General features: G+C 41.8%; 1 protein-coding gene across 4 annotated transcripts in view; it reads right to left on the bottom strand.

Moving 5' to 3' along the window:
• The window catches only part of add1 (adducin 1 (alpha)), a 143,374-nt gene that overhangs the window by 84,120 nt on the left and 38,266 nt on the right, over positions 1-20,988 (bottom strand). For all 4 annotated transcript variants that reach the window (XM_067982427.1, XM_067982426.1, XM_067982430.1 and 1 more), the window contains exon 2: positions 2,525-2,738. In XM_067982427.1, the coding sequence (XP_067838528.1) occupies positions 2,525-2,719 (195 nt within the window). In that variant the 5' untranslated portion in view covers positions 2,720-2,738. The remainder of the gene's footprint in view (positions 1-2,524; positions 2,739-20,988) is intronic.

The raw sequence follows: 20,988 nt of genomic DNA, 5'->3' as shown, positions 1-20,988 counted from the left end.
AGAGACTAGATGCGATGCCTCCCATAGTCAAAAATCCTGCTGAAACTCATTATCAAGCTAAGTCACTTCAGTAAAGTATCAGGGAGCAACTGGTGTCCATACAACCACCATATCCCAACAGCGAGTCAAATCCTTAAAAGGGGGGAAAAACACAAAATAAAAGATCTAAGAGCATACCACTAGCATAAATCTATAAAGATGAAACAGAAAAGAGAGCCAAACATAGCCATTTATAAGCAAAAAGATTTATACATTGTAGTCAGCGAAGATCTTTCAGTATCCTTAATTTACTGCATGCGGTTCACAAAAAGCACAGGACCAGGGTATATACTTTCTGGAACTCATGCCGTAAGAGCATTTTTCTAAAGCATGAGCACCCATACTTCATTAGTATGCATTGCAATCCTGTGCAAAAGCATCTGAACACTGCCTAGCACAAACAGAAGCTTCACTAACCTACCCACTGAGGAAAGTAACAGGACCTTCATCGGAAAGCTCAACAAAGAGTGTTTGGGATCTGGCTGAACCTTAATGTCCTAAAGTCCCAAATCCACGTCACGATTCAGTCCCAATGGCTTCGGCCTACTGTGCAGAACCAGACGACATGGAACAAGGTACCCACTTCCTCACCAGCTGGCTCTCGGCCCTCCATTTTATTAACCCTGACCAAAGAAATATATATTCAGTGAAGAATCTAGAGTGGACGTTCTTGTAGTTGACTGCAGATTGTAACTTTAGAAAGAAGAAAGAATTTGCATTTATATAGTGCCTTTTACGAACTCAGACCGTTCTAAAGTGCCTCACGGCCAACAAAATATTTTTTAAGTACTGCTGTATTGTCGGGAAATGTGGCAACCAATTTGTGCACAGCAAGGTCCCACAAACAGTTAGATAATGACCAGATAACCTGTTTGACCAGGACACTGGGAGAACTTCCCTGCTCTTTTTCAAATAGTGCAATGAGATCTTTTACATCCACCTGAGAGTGCCTAGGTTTAATGCTCATCTGCAAGTCGGCACCTCCAACAGTGCAGCACTCCCTCAGTACTGCACAGAAGTGCAAGCCTAGATTATGTGCTCAAGTCTCTGGAGTGGGACTTGAACCCACAACCTTCTCACTCAGAGGCAAGAGTGCCTCTGCTACTACTGAGCCAAGGCTGATCCCTAAAGAGTGTAAGCCTATATATCCTCCCACTCTTTCCTTGATCTTCTCCTCAGCCTTTTGAATCTAGCTTAGGTTACCAAATGGTAGCCAAACATTAGAATACAAGAAATTGAATGTTCAAATCACCAGGAGGAGAAATGAGTCTCAACCATCTCGTTGAAACATCAGGACTGGTGAGGTAATGACACAATTTTCAAATGGAATCAATTCATATGATTATCCCTTCTTTCAAACCAGTGAGACTTACCCAAGGCTCTTAGTATACCAAGAAGCCCTTCCTCACCAGAACAATTATGCCAAGGTAGATGGCAAAAGGACCCAGAAAAATATGGCAATGACGACATATGTTGTCAGATCCACAGTCCAACCCGGATTATCAAATGAATCAAACTGAATTAGAGACTGCAGAACTAGACATTGAGAGACATCTGAGGACAGTAACCCCTCTCAGTGACCTCAGAATATTCAGCCCCTAGGCATGCCCAAATATAGAATGCAACTGGGCTGATAAGTTTTAAAAAAAGCCAACTGGAGTGTACATCTAGCTTCTCCCAGAGTTATTAGGAAGTTTAATAAACTGAAATTGTATCCAGGGTACTCAGCATTCCATATAAACTAGGTTGTAAAATATCCCAATATGTTAAAAGTAGCATGGGGACTTCAGATCAGGAGGTTTTGAAACAAACAGTAAATTGGAGACACATTCATTTCATAACAATTACTTTGTCAAACTAAATTAGAAGAACCTTCTATTGTGCCACTGCTCGCAAAATGAAGACCACCTGGAAGTTGGCCCAATACAAGGCACTCAAAGAATACAAAATCCTTCCCCCAAAGTACCAAAAGCCAACAAGCTTTCACCAAAAGGAAAAAGGATGTAAAGAGGTAACTGTGAAAGTCTGGGATCCCATAGGCTTTGGTTTTAAATATAGTTTAAAAATATGAAAATAAAAAAGAGAATTTGTAAAAGTGATTACACATTAACCGACCTTAAGGATACTTGGAGATGGTAAATGCATTATTGTTTACTTCCAATAGCAAAGAAACAGAACACTACAACGCAGGGGAGAGTTATATTGGTCTTTCACATAAGCCTAGTAGAACACTGCATCATATAGTATTGGCCTTTGGCTTTCAATTCACAAATATAATTGCAATGTCATAATATTTATAAGCACTCGGTGCAAGATTTTACAAATATAACTACCATACACATTAAATAATTTACTTATGATGAAATGATGGTGGTCAAGCTTTGCATCTGGCCTTTAAATTAATTGCAGACCAGTTTACATTTCAAATACTAGTGAACACATGTACCTGCGAAGAACCAATTAAAAAATAAATGTTTGAGGTTACCGGACTCTGCAGGATCATGGACACCCTTTTCCTCTGCTCCATCATGTTGAAATCCTGACGCAAGTCAGGTGGCATATTCCTCTCTCTGAGGTATTCAGGATTGTTCTCATCAACTCGGTCGAAGTATTTCTCCTTGTGCGGAGCGGTCGATGGGGGTGGGGAGGTAACCACCCCGACACCAGAGTCACCATTCATAGCAAAATATTCTAGGCTCCTGTGTGGGCAAAACAAATTGAAACGTCAACTCACATCACAATCATCAATACTAATAAACCACTAAAGATTCATGCTACTCAGGGAAAAGACTGAACTTCATTCAATTTTAGTTTTAAAGCTCTTGAGCATAGGAAAAGCAAAGCCATTAGAGATTTAAGTGAAGTTGACCTCACACTCAGGTTTTTTAAAAATATTTTCACCTTTATCTTTCCATTGTACTTCGACTCCAAGTGGAGTTAAAATAAAACAATATCGGAAGAGTTAAAATTTAGTTATCACTTTTCCATCACCCCCAACAACTGCTCTCCTCCACATGGCACCTTTGCGTGCAAGCACAGGAGATGCAACATCTGCCCTTTCACCACCTCCCTTCCCACCATCCAGGGCCCCAAACACTCCTTCCAGGTGAAACAGTGGTTTACTTGTACTTTTCAATTTACTATACTGTATTCGCTGCTCAAGATGCTGTCTCCTCTACACTGGGGAGACCAAACGCTTTGCTGAACACCTCCGTTCTGTCTGCAAGCGTGACCCTGACCTTTTGGTCGCTTGTCATTTTTATTCTCTGTCCCACTCTGACCTCTGTGTCCTCAGCCTCCTACACTGTTCCAATGAAGCTCAATGGAAGCTCGAGGAACACCACCTCATCTTTCCATTAGGCACTTTATAACCTCACTGATTTCAATAACTTCAGATCATAACCACTGCTCCCATTTTTTCGGACATCGGGTGCTGGTAATGGTTCTGCTGTTGCCACCTATACCCATCTTTTGTCTCTTTACTTGTCCCATTACCACCCTCCTTGCCTTGCACCATCATCCCTTTTGTCATTTAATCACTTCTGCCCTCCACCCTATCAGAGGTCTTCCCTTTTGTTCTTTCCTCCCCTCCTCTTTGCCTGGCTCTGTACTTGCTTAAAAACTGTTAAATCTTCAACTTCTTCTAGTTCTGACGGAAGGTCATCGACCTGAAACATTAACTGTTTCTTTCTCCGCAGATCCTGCTTGACTTGCTGAGTATTTCCAGCATTTTCTTTTTTTTTAAAATTTAAAATTTAATTAACTATCTATATTCAACAAACTACGGCACTAAAAAAAAACAAAAAGGTATATGAAGGTAACTACGTTTAAAATTGCTGCAAATCAGAAATTAAACAGAACATCAATACTCCTAGCTGCCATTATACATTTAGAGAATTACTAGCCTTTGTACTTTACAGAAATTTAAAAAGGAGTCTCAGGAATTAATAGTCATAAAAACATTAATGTATATATACATTAGAGGGATATCTGCAAAAGCACAGAACTTGGTAATAGTTGGGTAAATCTACTAAACAGAGTGATTTGCTAAAGAGTGTTGACGGGAATTTAGTGCCAAGTAATTTAAACCAAGGAGCAACAGTAAATTCTAAATAAGTGTAATTAATTAGATCTAAGGGGATAAAATTAAAATTAACTATATAGAGGATACCAACATTAAAAGAGATCTGAACTGCATTAAATAAAAATCTGGTACATAAATAACTAGGAATTATGGGGATACTAAAATAAAGAAGTGAATAAACAAGGCGAATTAGTTACAAATTAACCTGAAATCAAGCTAAATCCACCTATTTAATATAAATTAATGATTTGGATGAGGGAACGAAATGTAACATTTCCAAGTTTGCAGACGACACAAAGCTGGGGTGGAATGTGAGCTGTGAGGAGGATGCAAAGAGGCTCCAATGTGATTTAGACAAGTTGGGTGAGTGGGCAAGAACATGGCAGATGCAGTATGACGTGGATAAATGTGAGGTTATCCACTTTGGTTGTAAAAACAAAACGACAGATTATCATCTGAATGGTGATAGATTAGGAAAAGGGGAGGTGCAACGAGACCTGGGTGTCCTTGTACACCAGTCGCTGAAAGCGAGCATTCAGGTGCAGCAAGCAGTTAGAAAGGCGAATGGTATGTTGGCCTTCATTGCAAGAGGATTTGAGTACAGGAGCAGGGATGTCTTACTGCAGTTATAAACAATTTTACAACACCAAGTTATAGTCCAACAAATTTATTTTAAATTCCACAAGCTTTCGGAGGCTTCCTCCTTCGTCAGGTGAACGGTGTTATAGTCCAACAAATTATAGTCCAACAAATTTATTTTAACGTGTCATCGATGACGACGAACACCTCGCTAAGGCCATCCCCACGCCTCCACTAGTCGCCTTCAAACAGCCACCCAACCTCAAACAGACCATCGATCGCAGCAAATTACCCAGCTTTCAGGAGAACAGCGTCCACGACACCACAAAACCCTGCCACGGCAACCTCTGCAAGACATGCCAGATCATAGACACAGATACCACCATCACACGAGAGGACACCACCCACCAGGTACATGGCTCATACTCCTGTGACTTGGCCAATGTTGTCTACCTCATACGTTGCAGGAAAGGATGCCCCGGAGCATGGTACATTGGCGAGACCATGCAGACACTGCGACAACGGATGAACGGATATCGCACAACAATCGCCAGACAGGAGGGTTCCCTCCCAGTCGGGGAACACTTCAGCAGTCAAGGACATTCAGCCACCGATCTTCGGGTAAGCGTTCTCCAAGGCGGCCTTCGAGACACACGACAATGCAAAATCGTCGAGCAGAAATTGATAGCCAAGTTCCGCACCCATGAGGACGGCCTCAACCGGGATCTTGGGTTCATGTCACGCTACACGTAACCCCACCAGCGAAAAAAAGAGTTATCTGTTTTTAATACAACTGATCATTCTCTCTTTCTCTTCCTTTCGGATGTTTTTCTCTCTCTCTCGGCTCTGACCGTTTGTATATTCAGTAGTCCTGTATGTAATGTCTCTCTGTCTGAACACTATTCGAATTCCTTTGATTGCCTTGACAACGGGCAGTTGGACAGATTATCTGTAATCACCAGGCATTGTTCTCTGACTATATATGCGGTACCTTCCATGGAATCCCACACTCACCTGACGAAGGAGAAAGCCTCCGAAAGCTTGTGATTTTCAAATAAAACTGTTGGACTATAACCTGGTGTTGTAAGATTCCTTACATTGTCCACCCCGTCCATCACCGGCATCTCCACATCATGGGGTGGCAGGACTGACTTATGAGGAGACACTGAGTCGACTAGGCCTATATTCACTAGAGTTTAGAAGAATGAGAGGTGATCTCATCGAAACATATAAAATTCTAACAGGACTAGACAGACTAGGAACATAGGAACAAGAGTAGGCCATTCAACCCCTCGTGCCTGCTCCGCCATTTGATAAGATCATGGCTGATCTGTGATCTAGCTCCATATACCTGCCTTTGGCCCATATCCCTTAATACCTTTGATTGCCAAAAAGCTATCGATCTCAGATTTAAATTTAGCAATTGAGCTAGTATCAATTGCCGTTTGCGGAAGAGAGTTCCCAACTTCTACCACCCTTTGTGTGTAGAAATGTTTTCCAATCTCGTTCCTGAAAGGTTTGGCTCTAATTTTTAGACTGTGCCCCCTACTCCTAGAATCCCCAACCAGCGGAAATAGTTTCTCTCTATCCACCCTATCTGTTCCCCTTAATATCTTATAAACTTCGATCAGATCACCCTTTAACCTTCGAAACTCCAGAGAGTACAACCCCAATTTGTGTAATCTCTCCTTGTAACTTAACCCTTGAAGTCCGGGTATCATTCTAGTAAACCTACGCTGCATTCCCTCCAAGGCCAATATGTCCTTCCAAAGGTGCGGTGCCCAGAACTACTCTCAGTACTCCAGGTGCGGTCTAACCAAGGTTTTGTATAGCTGCAGCATAACTTCTGCCCCCTTGTACTCTAGATATAAAGGCCTTATTAGCCTTTGAGTATTTTCTGCACCTGTTCATGACACTTCAATGATCTATGTACCTGAACCCCTAAGTCCCTTTGGACATCCACTGTTTTTAACTTTTTACCATTTAGAAAGTACCCTGTTCTATCCTTTTTTGATCCAAAGTGGATGACCTCACATTTGTCTACATTGAATTCCATTTGCCACAGTTTTGCCCATTCACCTAATCTATAATATCCCTTTGTAATTTTATGTTTTCATCTACACTGTTTACAATGCCATCAATCTTTGTGTCATCGGCAAACTTAGATATGAAACTTTCTATGCCTTCATCTAAGTCGTTAATAAATATTGTGAATAATTGAGGCCCCAAGACAGATCCCTGTGGGACTCCACTAGTCACATCCTGCCAATGTGAGTACCTACCCATTATCCCTACTTTCTGTCGTCTTTCGCTCAGCCAACTTCCTAACCAAATCCGTGCTTTTCCTTCGATTCCATGGGCTTCTATCTTAGTTAACAGTCTCTTATGTGGGACCTTATCAAATGCCTTCTGGAAGTTCATATAAATAACATCCATTGACATTCCCCTGTCCACTACTTTAGTCACCTCTTCAAAAAATTCAATCAGGTTTGTCAGGCACGACCTACCTTTCACAAATCCATGCTGGCTCTCCCTGATTAACTGAAAATTCGAGGTGTTCAGTCACCCTATCCTTAATTATAGACTCCAGCATTTTCCCCACAACAGATGTTAGGCTAACTGGTCTGTAATTCCCTGGTTTTTCTCTCTCTCCTCTCTTAAAAAGCAGAGTGACATGTGCAATTTTCCAATCTAGAGGGACAGTTCCTGAATCTAGAGAACTTTGAAAGATTACAGTTAGGGCCTGCAATGTGCTCACCTACTTCCTTTAGACTAGATGCAGGGAGGATGTTCCCGATGGCTGGGGAGTCCAGAACGAGGGGTCATAGTTTCAGGATATGGGGTATGCCATTTAGAACAGAGATAAGGAGAAATTTCTTCGCTCAGAGGGTGGTGAACCTGTGGAATTCTCTACCACAGAAGGCAGAGGAGGCCAAGTCATTAAATATATTCAAGAAGGAGATAGATATATTTCTTAATGCTAAAGGGATCTGGGGAAAAAGCAGGAACAGGGTACTGAGTTAGACGATCAGCCATGACATTTTGAATGGCGGAGCAGGCCCGAAGGGCCTACTCTTGCTCCTATGTTTTATGCTTCTATAATCTAGATCTCAAGTAATTATATTATATCTAGAATTAAATTACTGCTAAAATAAATAAATAAAAACTAAAATGGCAGTGCAGGCTGTGTATTGGGACTGAGATATGTGAGAGTTTGTGGACAGAAGACCATAAGAGATAGAGCAGGAGTAGGCCATTCGGCCCCTCGAGCCTGCTCTGGCATTTAATGAGATCATGGCTGATCTGATTTTTACCTCAACTCCACTTTCCTGCCTTTTCCCCATATCCTTTGACTCCCTTGCTGATCAAAAATTTGTCTAATTCAGCCTTGAACATATTCAATGACTCAGTCTCTACAGCTTTTTGGGGTAAAGAATTCCAAAGATTCACGACCCTCTGGGAGAAGAAATTCCTCCTCATTTCCGTCTTAAACAGGCGACCCCTTATTCTGAGACTATGCCCCCTAGTTTTAGATTCCCCCATGAGGGGTAACATCCTCTCAGCATCTACCCTATAGAGTCCACTCAGAATCTTGTATATTTCAATGAGGTCTCCTCTCATACTTCTAAACTCCAATGAGTATAGACCCAACCTGTTCAATCTTTCCTCATAAGACAACCCTTCCATGCCCAGAATCAACCTAGTGAACCTTCTCTGAACTGCCTCCAATGCAAGTATGTCCTTCCTTAAATAAGGGCACCAGAACTGTATGCAGTACTCCAGGTGTGGTCTCACCAACACCCTGTACAGTTGTAGCATGACTTCCCTGCTTTTATACTCCATCCCCCTAGAAATAAAGGCCAATATTCTGTTTACCTTCCAGATTACCTGCTGCACCTGTACGTTGACTTTGTGTTTCACGTACGAGGACACCCAGATCCCTCTGTACCACAGCATTTTGTAGTGTTTCTCCATTCAATATTTTGCTTTTTTATTTTTCCTCCCAAAGTGGATGACTTCACATTTTCCCACATTATATTCCATCTGCCAAATTTTTGCCCATTCGCTTAACCTGTCAATATCCCTTTGCAGACACTGTGTCCTCATCGCAACTTGCTTTTCCACCTATCTTTGTATCATCAGCAAATTTGGCCACAAGACACTCTGTTCCTTCATCCAAGTCATTGATATATATTGTAAATAGCTGAGGCCCAGGCACTGATCCCTGCGGCACCCCATTAGTTAAGGATTGCCATTTTGCAAACGACCCTATTATCCCGGCTCTTTGTTTTCTGTTAGTTAGCCAATCCTCTATCCATGCTAGTATATTACCCCCAACACCATGAGCTCTTATCTTGCACAGTAATCTTTTGTGGCACCTTATCGAATGCCTTTTGGAAATCCAAATATATTGCATCCATTGGTTCCCCTTTATCCACCTTGCCCATTACTTCCTCAAAGAACTCTAAGAAGACATGATTTCCCCTTCATAAAACCACACTGATTCTTCTTGATTGTATTATGAAATACTGTCCAGGATTGCCACATCTGCAGGAAATGTCCCTGCCTTGAGACACTCCAGCTCAGAGTCCTTGAGCTGGAGTGCGAATCAGAGCCACTGACAAATAAGGGAGGGGGAGGAATTTTTGGATAGTTTTCTCCAGAGTACAGTCACATCTCAGAGGAAAGGGCAAGTACAGGAAGCGGAGAGTGTGATTGTTCGTCAGCAGGGTAAGGGGAATTAAAGGGAGGTAAAGAAAGACGTCCAGCAGACACTGGTCCTATCCAACAGGTACAATGTACTTGCTATCTGTGAGATAAGGATGTAGACTGCAGAGTGGACAGCCAGAATGCTAACCATGGCACTGTGGAGCAGAATAGAAAGGTTGTTGTCATAAGGGATTCAATAATTAGGGGGATAGATAGCATCCTTTGCAGTCGTGACTTAAGAGTCCAGGAGAGTGTGAAGCCTACCTAGTACAAGTGTAAACAATTTTACAACACCAAGTTATAGTCCAGCAATTTTATTTTAAATTCACAAGCTTTCGGAGGCTACCTCCTTCCTCAGCTTGTGAATTTAAAATAAAATTGCTGGACTATAACTTGGTGTTGTAAAATTGTTTACAATTGTCAACCCCAGTCCATCACCGGCATCTCCACATCATGACTACCTAGTACAAGGGTAAAGGGTATCTGAGCAACTGGAGAGGAACTTGGAAAGGGATGGGGAAGATCCAATTATCGTGGTCCACGTTGGGACCAATAACATAGGGAAGAAAAGGGAGGAGGTCCTTCTAAGAGAATATCAGAAGTTAGGAACTAAATTAAAAATCAGGACCTCACAGGTGGTAATCTCGGGATTACTACCCGAGCCACGTGCTAATTGTCATAGGGATAGACAGGTCAGGAACGTGAATGCGTGGCTGAAAGACTGGTGTGGGAAGGAGGGGTTCCATTTCACTGGACACTGGCAACAGTGCTGGGACGGGTGCCACCTTAACCGGAATGGGACCAATGTCCCAGTGGAAACGATAAATAGGCCTGTCAATAGGATTTTAAACGAGTAAGACTTGCAGGGGGCGGGGGGGGAAATGCGACCTGGAGAAGATAACCAGTCTGAAGAAAAAAAGACATACGAAATGAGAGTAAAGGTCAGACCAAGGTAAGGAATAAGGGTAACAAACAATCAGGGAACAAATGCAGTTATAGAATATAAGTACAAAATGACTTAAAAATAAAGCGAGGGGAACAATTATTAAAAACAAATTAAAATGACTATACAGCAATGTGCAAAGCATCCAAAACAAAACAGGATAACTGGAGGCAATAATTCATAGCAAGGAGCCAGATGTAGTAGCAATAACTGAAACATGCCTAGATAAAGAACAGGACTGGTAGTTAAATATTGCAGGATATAATGTATTTAGAAAGGATAGGGAAGGAAGAAGGGGGGGGGCGGGGGTAGCTGTGCTAATTAGAGACAACACAATGGCAATACAAAAAAAGGGGCATAAGTAATATTAAGATAGAAACAGAATCCATATAGATTGAGACAAAGGATAAGAAGGGATCAATCACATTAATAGGTATATTCTAAAGACCACCTAATAGTGGAGGAAGTAGTATGTAGGCAAATCTATGAAATGAGTAAAAAAAAGAATCAAATAATAATCATGAGAGATTTCAACTCCCCCTCAAATAAACTGGCAAGAGGTAGGGAGAGGGGAAAAGGGAATGGAGCTTTTACAGTGTGCACAGGGCTCCTTTCTTACCCAGTATGTGGCAAGCCCGACAAGAGAGAATCATTGCTGGATCTAGTATGGGGAATGAACCAGAACAGATAAGAGAAGTGAACATCTAGGCAATAGCGATCATAGTATAATAAAGTTTAAAATAATGATTGAGAAAGAAGTAAGACAGACAAAAACCAAGGTAACAGACTGGAAATAGCTAATTTTGAGGGGGATGATAATGGAACTAGGGAAGGTAAACTAGAAAAAAAAACTGTCAAAGATATAACAGCAGTGGGAAATATTTAAAACGATGATCAACAGACTTCAGGTGAAATATATTCCTCTAAAAAACAAGAACAAACTAGCCAATAATGAAACACCATAGATGAATAAAGAGATGAGGGTAAAATTGAAACTAAAGAAAAAGGTATACTTTTAAGTACACAGACAATAAAGGAGAATGAAATAAGGGAATACCAAGAGGTTAGGAAAGAAGACAAAAAAATTAGGAAAGCAAAGAACAACTAAATTAAATCAAGGAATATATAAAAAAAAATAGTATTCTACAGACATATTAATAACAAAAGAAAAACCAGGATAGGGATAGGGCCACTAAGGAATGCACAAGGTAGACTCACAGGTAATGACAGCGAAAAGGGAGAAATATTGAATAATTACTTTTCCTCAGTATTTACCATAGAGACTAATATGGTGGGCACGATATTAGAAGAAGAGATCAGAAAAGATATAAAGACATTTAAGATAGAAAGGGAAGAGATAATTGATAAACTAATCAAACTTAGAGAGGATAAAACGCCTGGTCCGGATGGATTGCATTCATGCATTTTAAAAGAAGTTAGGGAAGAGATAACAGAGGCACTATTACATATATATAAAAATTCATTAGAAAGGGGAATAGTGCCAGAGGACTGGCGGACAGCTAATTTTATTCCTATATTTAAAAAAGGGAGATAGATCAAGTCCAGGGAACAATAGACCTGTTAGCTTAACATCTGTGATAGGAAAGATAATGGAATCTTTACTCAAGGATGTAATAGAAAAACATCTAGAGTACGAAAATATAATGAAGAGTAGTCAGCATGGATTTCAGAAGGGAAAGTCATGCTTGACCAACCTTATTGAATTCTTTGAAGTAACAGAAAGAGTAGACAAGAGTAATGCAGTAGATAAAACATATTTGGATTTTCAAATGGCCTTTGATAAAGGTACCAAATTGTAGACTTATGATTAAGGTCAGAGCATGTGGAGTCAGGGGACGGGTAGCAGAATGGATAGCAAACTGGTTACAAAACAGAATAGAGAGAGATGGGGTTAAGGGTAGCTAGTCAGACAGGCAAAAAGGTGAGAAGGGATGTTCCACAGGGATCAGTGCTGGGACCACTTTACACTTCACAATTTACATAAACGATTTGGACTTGGGAATCGGAAGTACAGTTTCAAAATTTGCAGAAGACACCAAAGTGGGGGGTATAGATAATACAAAGGAAGAATGTGTCAAAATGCAAGAGGACATTAATAAACTTGCAGAATAGGCGTATAATTGTCAAATCAATTTCAATATAGATAAATGTGAGGTGGTGCATTTAGGTTGAAAAGGGAGGCCACATATTGCTTGAATAAGTCTAAATGGGATAAAGGAACAAAGGTATTCAGGGTACAGATACACAAATCACTAAAAGTAGCAATACAGGTTAATAAGGCCATAAAAAGGCAAACCAAGCACTGGGGTTCATTTCTAGAGGGATAGAATTCAAAAGCAACTTGGATAGAATCGTGGTTAGACCACACCTGGAGTACTGTGCACAGTTCTGGTCTCCATATTATAAAAAGGATATAGAGGCATTGAAGAAGGTGCAAAAAAGATTCATAAGGATGATGCCAGAACTGAGAGGATATCTTTATCAGGAAAGACTGAACAGGCTGTTGCTCTTTTCTCTAGAAAAGAGAAGGCTGAGGGGTGACCTGATAGAGGTCTTTAAGATTATGAAAGGGTTTGATAGGGTAGACATGGAGAAGATGTTTCCACTAGTGGGAGAGGCCAGAACCAGAGGTCATCAATACAAGTTAGTCACTAATAAATCCAATATGGAATTCAGGAGAAACATCTTTACCCAAAGAGTGGTAAGAATGTGGAACACTATCGCAAGGAGTAGTTGAGGCAAATAGCATGGATGCATTTAAGGAGAAACTAGAAAAGCAAACAGGGGAGAAAGGAATAGAAAGGTATGCTGATAGGGTTAGATGAAGTAGGGAGGGAGGAGGCTCATGTGGTGCATAAATGCCAGCACAGATCAGTTTGGTCTGTTTCTGTGCTGAGGACTCGATATAACTCGATCTAACATTGCCAGACAAATAGTGAATTTGAGGCAGTCAAAATCCATTGCTGCTGCCAGCATGTCTGCATCAAAACACCCCATTATCTTCCTCAACTGAAATTCAACTGAATTTTAAATGCAATCAATAAGAATTAAGTCTACATTAAAAAAGTGATTTTTTAGATTAGAAAAAGTAATTTTTAATAAAAACTGCAGACACTCCACAAGAGACTTTTTGTTTGTAAACTTCACATGCTCAGCCCACACATTTGAATATAAAAGCTGCTTCAATTACAGTTAGGGCATGAGACAGAGGCAGTTAGACTGCCAGGTATTTTTTTGGGCAGCTACAACTATCTTGGTTCTGTCTCGTCAGTGAATCAAACCATTCAGCAACATAAACAGGGCAGAATTACTAGTAGGAAAAAGGGAAAACACAATGCACAAAACCACTTTCCAATGCAGCTTTCCAGGCTAAAAAAGGTGCTAGATTGCAGAACAAACTTAAGCAAATCACCATATCTACAGCTACAAATTCACTTCATCACACTGCAATTCTTTATAATATCCAATTGAAATTTTCCCCTTTTAAACGATGACAAAAACAAATCAACAAAAAAAATATTTAAAAACAGATGAGGTTCCTTCAATATTAAGGTAAAGATAGTAATTTTAAAATTACCCACATAGAAACCCGCAAATTGGATCTCCCTCTGATGTGTGGTTTCCCACGATCCCACATCTCCAGATCAGCTCCCAGCTAATTGTGGGGCCCATGGTTTCCTGTAGCGGTCCTGTGGTTTGCGAGCAGAGTTTGCAGGCAACAGCATCACCAAAGTGGCATAGCAGGGAGAGAGATCCAACCCGAAGGTGTCCACGGGGGTAACATAAAGCTGCAGAGACTATTGTTTTAATTCATATATAAAAGGGGGTGGAGGGGTTACTACAAAAGAAAACAAGTCTCCCCAGACTTTGCTACATTTTAATGTGGATACCAATGACACTCCATCATATCAAATATAACAGACACAAGAAAATAAGACAAAACATCCAAAAGGTTACCATCATCATTTAAAACAGATTTCCAAAATGTACAATGCAGGTTTTCATTTTTTTTAAAAAAAGCTCAAGTCCTTATTTAGACAGTATTATTAGAATTTAAAAATTGTCTTTAAAAAAGGGGAAAAATGCAGACCATTTACTTTCACATTTCTCTGCCTTCTTTCCACTCTAGTGCCTTTCTTTAACTCCAAAGTTTGGGCAAGGAAAAGCAAGTGACCTTCAAAGAATACTAAATTACTGGCTCATTTTGTGACTTGAATTCGGAATAGCAACCATAAATTTTGTTGTCCTCATTTATTCTCCACCCCCAGTCTAACAGTTCCAATGTCAATCACCTTCATGAATATTCAATAAACACTTTCCAGTAGACATCACAGCCAAGTTGAGTGTTCTGGAAGCTTTCAGCATACCAATATTAGAGGTTTGCTATTTACGGATCATAAATTTAAAATAGAAAAATAAATCTTGCCTAATAACAGGTTCTGCCTTTTTCATTGATTGGAGACAGTACCATACGTAAATCACAGCTACCCTTAATAAGGTGAAATTTGCATCGATGATATTTCTGGCCTCCGTTAACGGCCATCTGCAGACAGAATCAGCCTACCATTAAACCCTGATTGCAGGATTTGAAATCATATTAGATCTTGCAGCCCTAAGGCTAAAAAAAAACACAACAGCATTTCATTTTCAAGCAGGCTACTCTGGTTAATGAGATCCATTACTCGGTGGGTAATAGGCAGCATTTTAATAAAAAGATGATCACTTTTCTCACTGCTGTAATTAACCATTTCCTGATCATCACCACCTTAAGATGAGTCCCCAGAGCTGATCAAGCACCATGCATCAGCATCCTTTTTCAATATTTCTCCTCCCTCTGCCTTACTTTTACAAACTGCTTTTATACTGGGCTTAATTAAGTGCTAGTCATGCTAGTTCCCAGCCTGTGGGCTTTATGGAATATAAGGCAACTAAAAATAAGCTTGCCAGATTGAGCAAGGCTGGCCAGTGGAAAAACAAGTCCCAGTCTTCAGTGGTCATTCTTAGTAAATCTGATAAGTTTACTTTGGGGCTGCCACTGGCTGTGCGAGACCCTATGTGTTGGGAATCAGCATATCAGCATCTCATCAAGCCCCATCTAAAACCATCAATAATCACTCTCTTGCTTGATGTCACCTAATCACTACTTCGCGAACTACCTATTTTTCATTTACTTTTTTTTAACCTTGGTGACGCACTATATTGAATTAGGCCTTTCAGCTTGATTTTAAAAAATGCTTTGTTTTAATTTCAAAAAATAAAGACCCTTAGTTACCACGATAAGCTGAGAGAGCTGAAGCCTTTCACTCGAGATTTCGAAACGTAGTTTCGAGGAGATTTGATGAATCGATCCACATTTTTTTAAGTCGTTCATGGGATGTGGGCATAACTGGCGAGGCCGGCATTTACTGCCCATCCCTAATTGCCCTTGAGAAGGTGGTGGTGAGCCCCCTTCTTGAACCACTGCAGTCTGGATGAAGGTACTCCCACAGTGCTGATAGGTAGGGAGTGCCAGGATTTTGACCCAGCAATAATGAAGAAACGTGATATATTTCCAAGTCAGGATGGTGCGTGACTTAGAGGGGAATGTGCAGGTGGTGGTGTTGCCATGCGCCTACTGCCTTTGTCCTTCTAGGTAGCAGAGGTTGCGGGTTTGGGAGGTGATGTCGAAGAAGCCTTGACAAGTTGCTGCAGTGCATTTTGTAGATGGTACACACTGCAGCCACAGTGTGCCGGTGGTGGAGGGAGTAAATGTTTAAGGTGATGGATGGGGTGTCAATCAAGCGGGCTGCTTTGTCCTGGATGGTGTTGAGCTTCTTGAGTGGTGTTGGGACTGCACTCATCCAGGTAAGTGGAGAATATTCCATCACACTCCTGACTTGTGCCTTGTAGATGGTGGAAAGGCTTTGAGGAGTCAAGAGGTGAGTCACTCGCTGCAGAATACCCAGCCTCTGGCCTGCTCTTGTAGCAACAGTATTTATGTGGCTGCTCCAGTTAAGTTTCTGGTCAACGGTGGCCCCAGGGTATTGATGGTGGGGGATTCGGCGATGGTAATGCCGTTGAATGTCAAGGGGAGATGGTTAGATTCTCTCTTGTTGGAGATGGTCATTGCCTGGCACTTAAGTGGCAAGTAACATTCGTGCCGCATATCAGCCCAAGCCTGGTTGTTGTCCAGGTCTTGCTGCTTGCGGGCACGGACTGCTTCATTATCTGAGGGGTTGCGAATGGAACTGAACACTGTGCAATCATCAGCAAACATCCCGACTTCTGACCTTATGATGGAGGGAAGGTCATTGATGAAGCAGCTGAAGATGGTTGGACTTACGGCTGCCCTGAGGAACTCCTGCAGCGATGTCCTGGGGCTGAGATGATTGGCCTCCAACAACCACTACCATCTTCCTTTGTGCTGGGTATGACTCCAGCCACTGGAGAGTTTTCCCCGATTCCTATTGCCTTCAATTTTACTAGAGCTCCTTGGTGCCACACTCAGTCAAATGCTGCCTTGATGTCACGGGCAGTCACTCTCACCTCACCTCTGGAGTTCAGCTCTTTTGTCCATGTTTGTACCAAGGCTGTATTGAGGTCTGGAGCAGAGTGGTCCTGGCGCAACCCAAACTGACCAATGGTGAGTAGGTTATTGGTGAGTAAGTGCCGCTTGATAGCACTGTCGACGACACCTTCCATCACTTTGCTGATTATTGAGAGTAGACTGATGGGGCGGTAATTGGCCGGATTGGATTTGTCCTGCTTTTTGTGGACAGGACATACCTGGGCAATTTTCCACTTTGTCAGGTAGATGCCAGTGTTGTAGCCATACGGGAACAGCTTGGCTAGAGGCGCAGCTAGTTCTGGAGCACAAGTGTTCAGCACTACAGCCAGGACATTGTCGGGGCCCATAATCTTTGCTGTATTCAGTGCACTCAGCCGTTTTTTGATATCATGTGGAGTGAATCGAATTTTTATTTGGAAAAGCTATTTGAATTAGATTGGTTAGGGAGTACCAGGAATATGTGTGCGTAAGTTACATAAGCATAGAACTAGATTAGGTGTCAGGAGGTTATTCTTTCATTGAAAGACAGTGACCATTGGAACAAATTTCAACTCATGCAGTGAGAGCGGATACGCAGCAAACATTCAAAAGGGAGCTGGATAACTTTCTAATTATGGCTGACATCACGCGAACAAAAAGGTAGGTGGCGTAATGGTGGGGGGTGGGGGGGATGTGACTCCAAGTCACTGATGTCTCCTGGAACCGTTGGAAGTTAGAGAGGAATTTTCCACATTCTCCCACCCCCCTACCAAATTGGTCTAGGATTTGTTCCTGCTTTTTTGCCTCTCCCTGGAGATTGCGTGGCTGGCTGGTGGGGGTCAATGGGAGTCATGGTGTGCTTACATTGCACCATGGGATAGGTTTGACGGACCAGCTGGTCTTTTTGCTTTCCATCGTTTTGATATTTTTGCAGAAGAAATTAGGGCAGTCAGTCTAACAATCAGGGGTATAATGCACTTTCCCATAAGAAGGAAAGAGAAATGAGATGAGAACACAAGCCAACTCTCAGACCAGATCATTCTCATACCCCTCCTGGTTATAGAGCAGCATTATTAGAAGCCTGGGAATAAACTACTTCAGCTCTTGGCCAGAGAATGATGTGTGGAGTGGGGGAACATAAAGAAGGAAGAACTGACACTAATCTCATGCCAGTACACACACACACTGACAGGGCTACATTGCCAATGTCTGTGAAGGCCACAGCCTGAACCACTTCTTTGTTCTGGATGGAAATGCATAGAAGCAGGGGTGAATAAAGGGAATGAATAAAGGGAAGGAGAGGAACAAAAAAAGCAAAGTATAGAATTTATTTAAAATGCTCGAAAGAAAACTTCACACCAACAATTAAATTAGATTCTTAGCATCAAAGTCCCCACACTGGCAATGAACCAATATTTGGAGTGTGATTCTAAAAATCTATCTGGGTTTTTCATTTTTCATACTTTTTTTGTTTGTTGTATTGTGGTCAGTTTTTTTGAAGTTCATTATTTTTCCTTACTTATGATTTTTTAATACCATAATAATTACATTGATTGCTTCTCTGTCTGCATTCATTTTGGAGGTAGTGAGGTTTTAAAGAGCCAGGTTTTTGGTTAGGGGGGAGGGGAAGAGAGAGAAAAATTACAAGTCAATCGCTTAAGCATAGAAACACTGCAAATACAACTGAACAGTTTAAAGGTTTCAAAACAATAGAATTACAACTTCTTAGTGCAGCTCCTTGATGGTTTAGCAGCTATATGTACAACATGGTGCTGAGTCATACACATCAGGAAAGACTTAGCTTTAATTTCCTAATCTGCATTTAGCAGATTTCAACTGGGGCAGCTATAGGGATTACTACAATTGAGTTGAACATCCTTGGGCTAGGGATTGGGTGAGAAAGTGGTGAAGGAAAGGCAAGGTTCCTGTTTGCTGTTCAATGCTGGAAATTGCACAAATGGATGATGTCAGGATCTCAGCTCAGCTGTGATGAGAACCACCCCCTCCACCAATTGTTGAATGGCTTGCTAATACTCAATACTGACTGGGTCAGGTTTACATCTCAAGAACAGCCGATTCAGTTAGATGCTGAAGGGCTGCCATCCATGGAATTGTGCCCTAGCTGGAATCAGCAACTTCCAGAGAGCAGGAGGTGAGGGGAGGTGAAGGAAGAATGGCACGTTGTGGGACTGTTCCACGGTACACAATAGCGGAATAAGAAACTCAATTTGCTCACTACTGACATCATAAAAAGTATACAATGAGAAGGGGTCATTTGGCCCATCAAACTTGTTCCTTTGACAACCACACAATCTAACCTACCCAATCAATCTCCTGAGTAAAGTTGTGCATAAGTATCCTCTAACCCCGAAAGGCAACCATACACCTAAAAGGTAACCAAACAAACCTCCAGAATATTTATCAAGTCCACTATTCAACTCTGGTCTGCTAGTCTCCGCAAACATTACCAACCCCCAACACCAGCAACACAGGAAACATCACATCTGGCAAAAGTATTTTATCCTTTTAGTTCTTAATCATCTCTATAGCCTCCAAGCTAATTCCCTAGATTTTTTAATCAAGCACTTTGTTCTTCCCCCATCCAGAGTTAAGTACAACAACAAATTGCTTTTATATCACGCCATTAAAGTAGAAAAAAAAACCCAAGGCACTTGCCAGAGCTGTAATCAGACAAAAATGAGAAGATATTAGGAGAGTGATCAAACGCTTCGCCAAAGAGGTGAGTTTTAAGAAGAGTATTTTAAAAGGAGAGGGAGGCGGAAAAGCGGAGGTTTATGGAGAGAATTCGAGAACATGGGGCCTAGGCAACAAACTCACGTTGCCAATGGTGGGGCGAAGGAAGTGGGAGATACATAAAAGGTTGGAGTTGGAAAAACGCAGAGTTCAGGTAGGGTTGTAGGGCCGGAGGAGGTTATAGATAGGGAGGGGCGAGCCCATGATGAGAATGGGTATATGGATTTGGTCACAGATCAGCCATGATCTCACTGAATGGCGGAACAGACTCGAGGGGCTAAATGGCCTACTCCTGTTCCTATGATTTAAACATGAAGACGAGAATTTTAAATTGGAGGTGTTGGAGGACCTGGAGCCAATGTAGGTCAGCAAGGACAGGAGTGATGGAAGAGCGGAACTTGGTGTGGGATGAGATTTGGATGAACTGAAGTTTACAAAGCATGGAGGAGGGGAGACTAGCCAGCAGAGCATTGGAATAGTCATCCGGAGATGACAAAGATACAGATGAGAATTTTAGCAGCAGACAGGCTGAGGCAGGGGTGGAGGTGGGTGAAGTTATGGAGGCGGGTGAAGTTACGGAGGCTGATGTAGGTGTTTTTTTGTAATGGAGAGGACATGGGGTTGGAACCTCAGCTCGACGTCGAAAAGAACGCTGAGATTGCGAACAGTCTGGTTGACCAGAGACAGTGGCCGGGCAGGAGGAGGGAATCAGAAGCAAGGGTACGGAGTATGTGGCAAGGGTTGAAGATGATGGCTTCAGCTTTCCCAATATTTAAACTGGAGGAAATTGCAGTTTATCCAAGACTGGATGTTGGCTAAGCAGTCTGAAAACACAGGCAGTGGAGGGGACATCTACATGCTACCCTTTAGCGATATCATCTGAAGAAATGGGACATGGGAACAACACCACCTGCGCGTTCCCCTCCAAGTCACACACAATCCCGACTTGGAAATATATCGCCGTTCCTTCATTGTCGCTGGGTCAAAATCCTGGAACTCCATTCCTAACAGCACTGTGGGAGAACCGTCACCACACAGACTGCAGCGGTTCAAGAAGGCGGCTCACCAGCACCTTCTTAAGGGCAATTAGGGATAGGCAATAAATGCCGGCCTCGCCAGCGACGCCCACATCCCATGAACGAATAAAAAAAATGGGGTCAGCTTCCACATGTATGATAATGACACCCAGCTCTACCTCTCCACCTCCTCTCACAACCTGGGGGGGGGGGGAGGGACAAAAAGCAAACAACAATGTTACGGAGGTGCAAATAGGCGTTCTTTGTAATATACAGAACAAGAGTTTTGACGCTCATCTGAAGATCAAACAGAACA

The sequence above is a fragment of the Heptranchias perlo genome, chromosome 4, assembly GCF_035084215.1.
Source record: "Heptranchias perlo isolate sHepPer1 chromosome 4, sHepPer1.hap1, whole genome shotgun sequence".
Classification (NCBI taxonomy): Eukaryota; Metazoa; Chordata; class Chondrichthyes; order Hexanchiformes; family Hexanchidae; genus Heptranchias; species Heptranchias perlo.
Note: the sequence above shows the minus strand (reverse complement) of the source record. Positions and strands in the feature narration are given on the sequence as shown.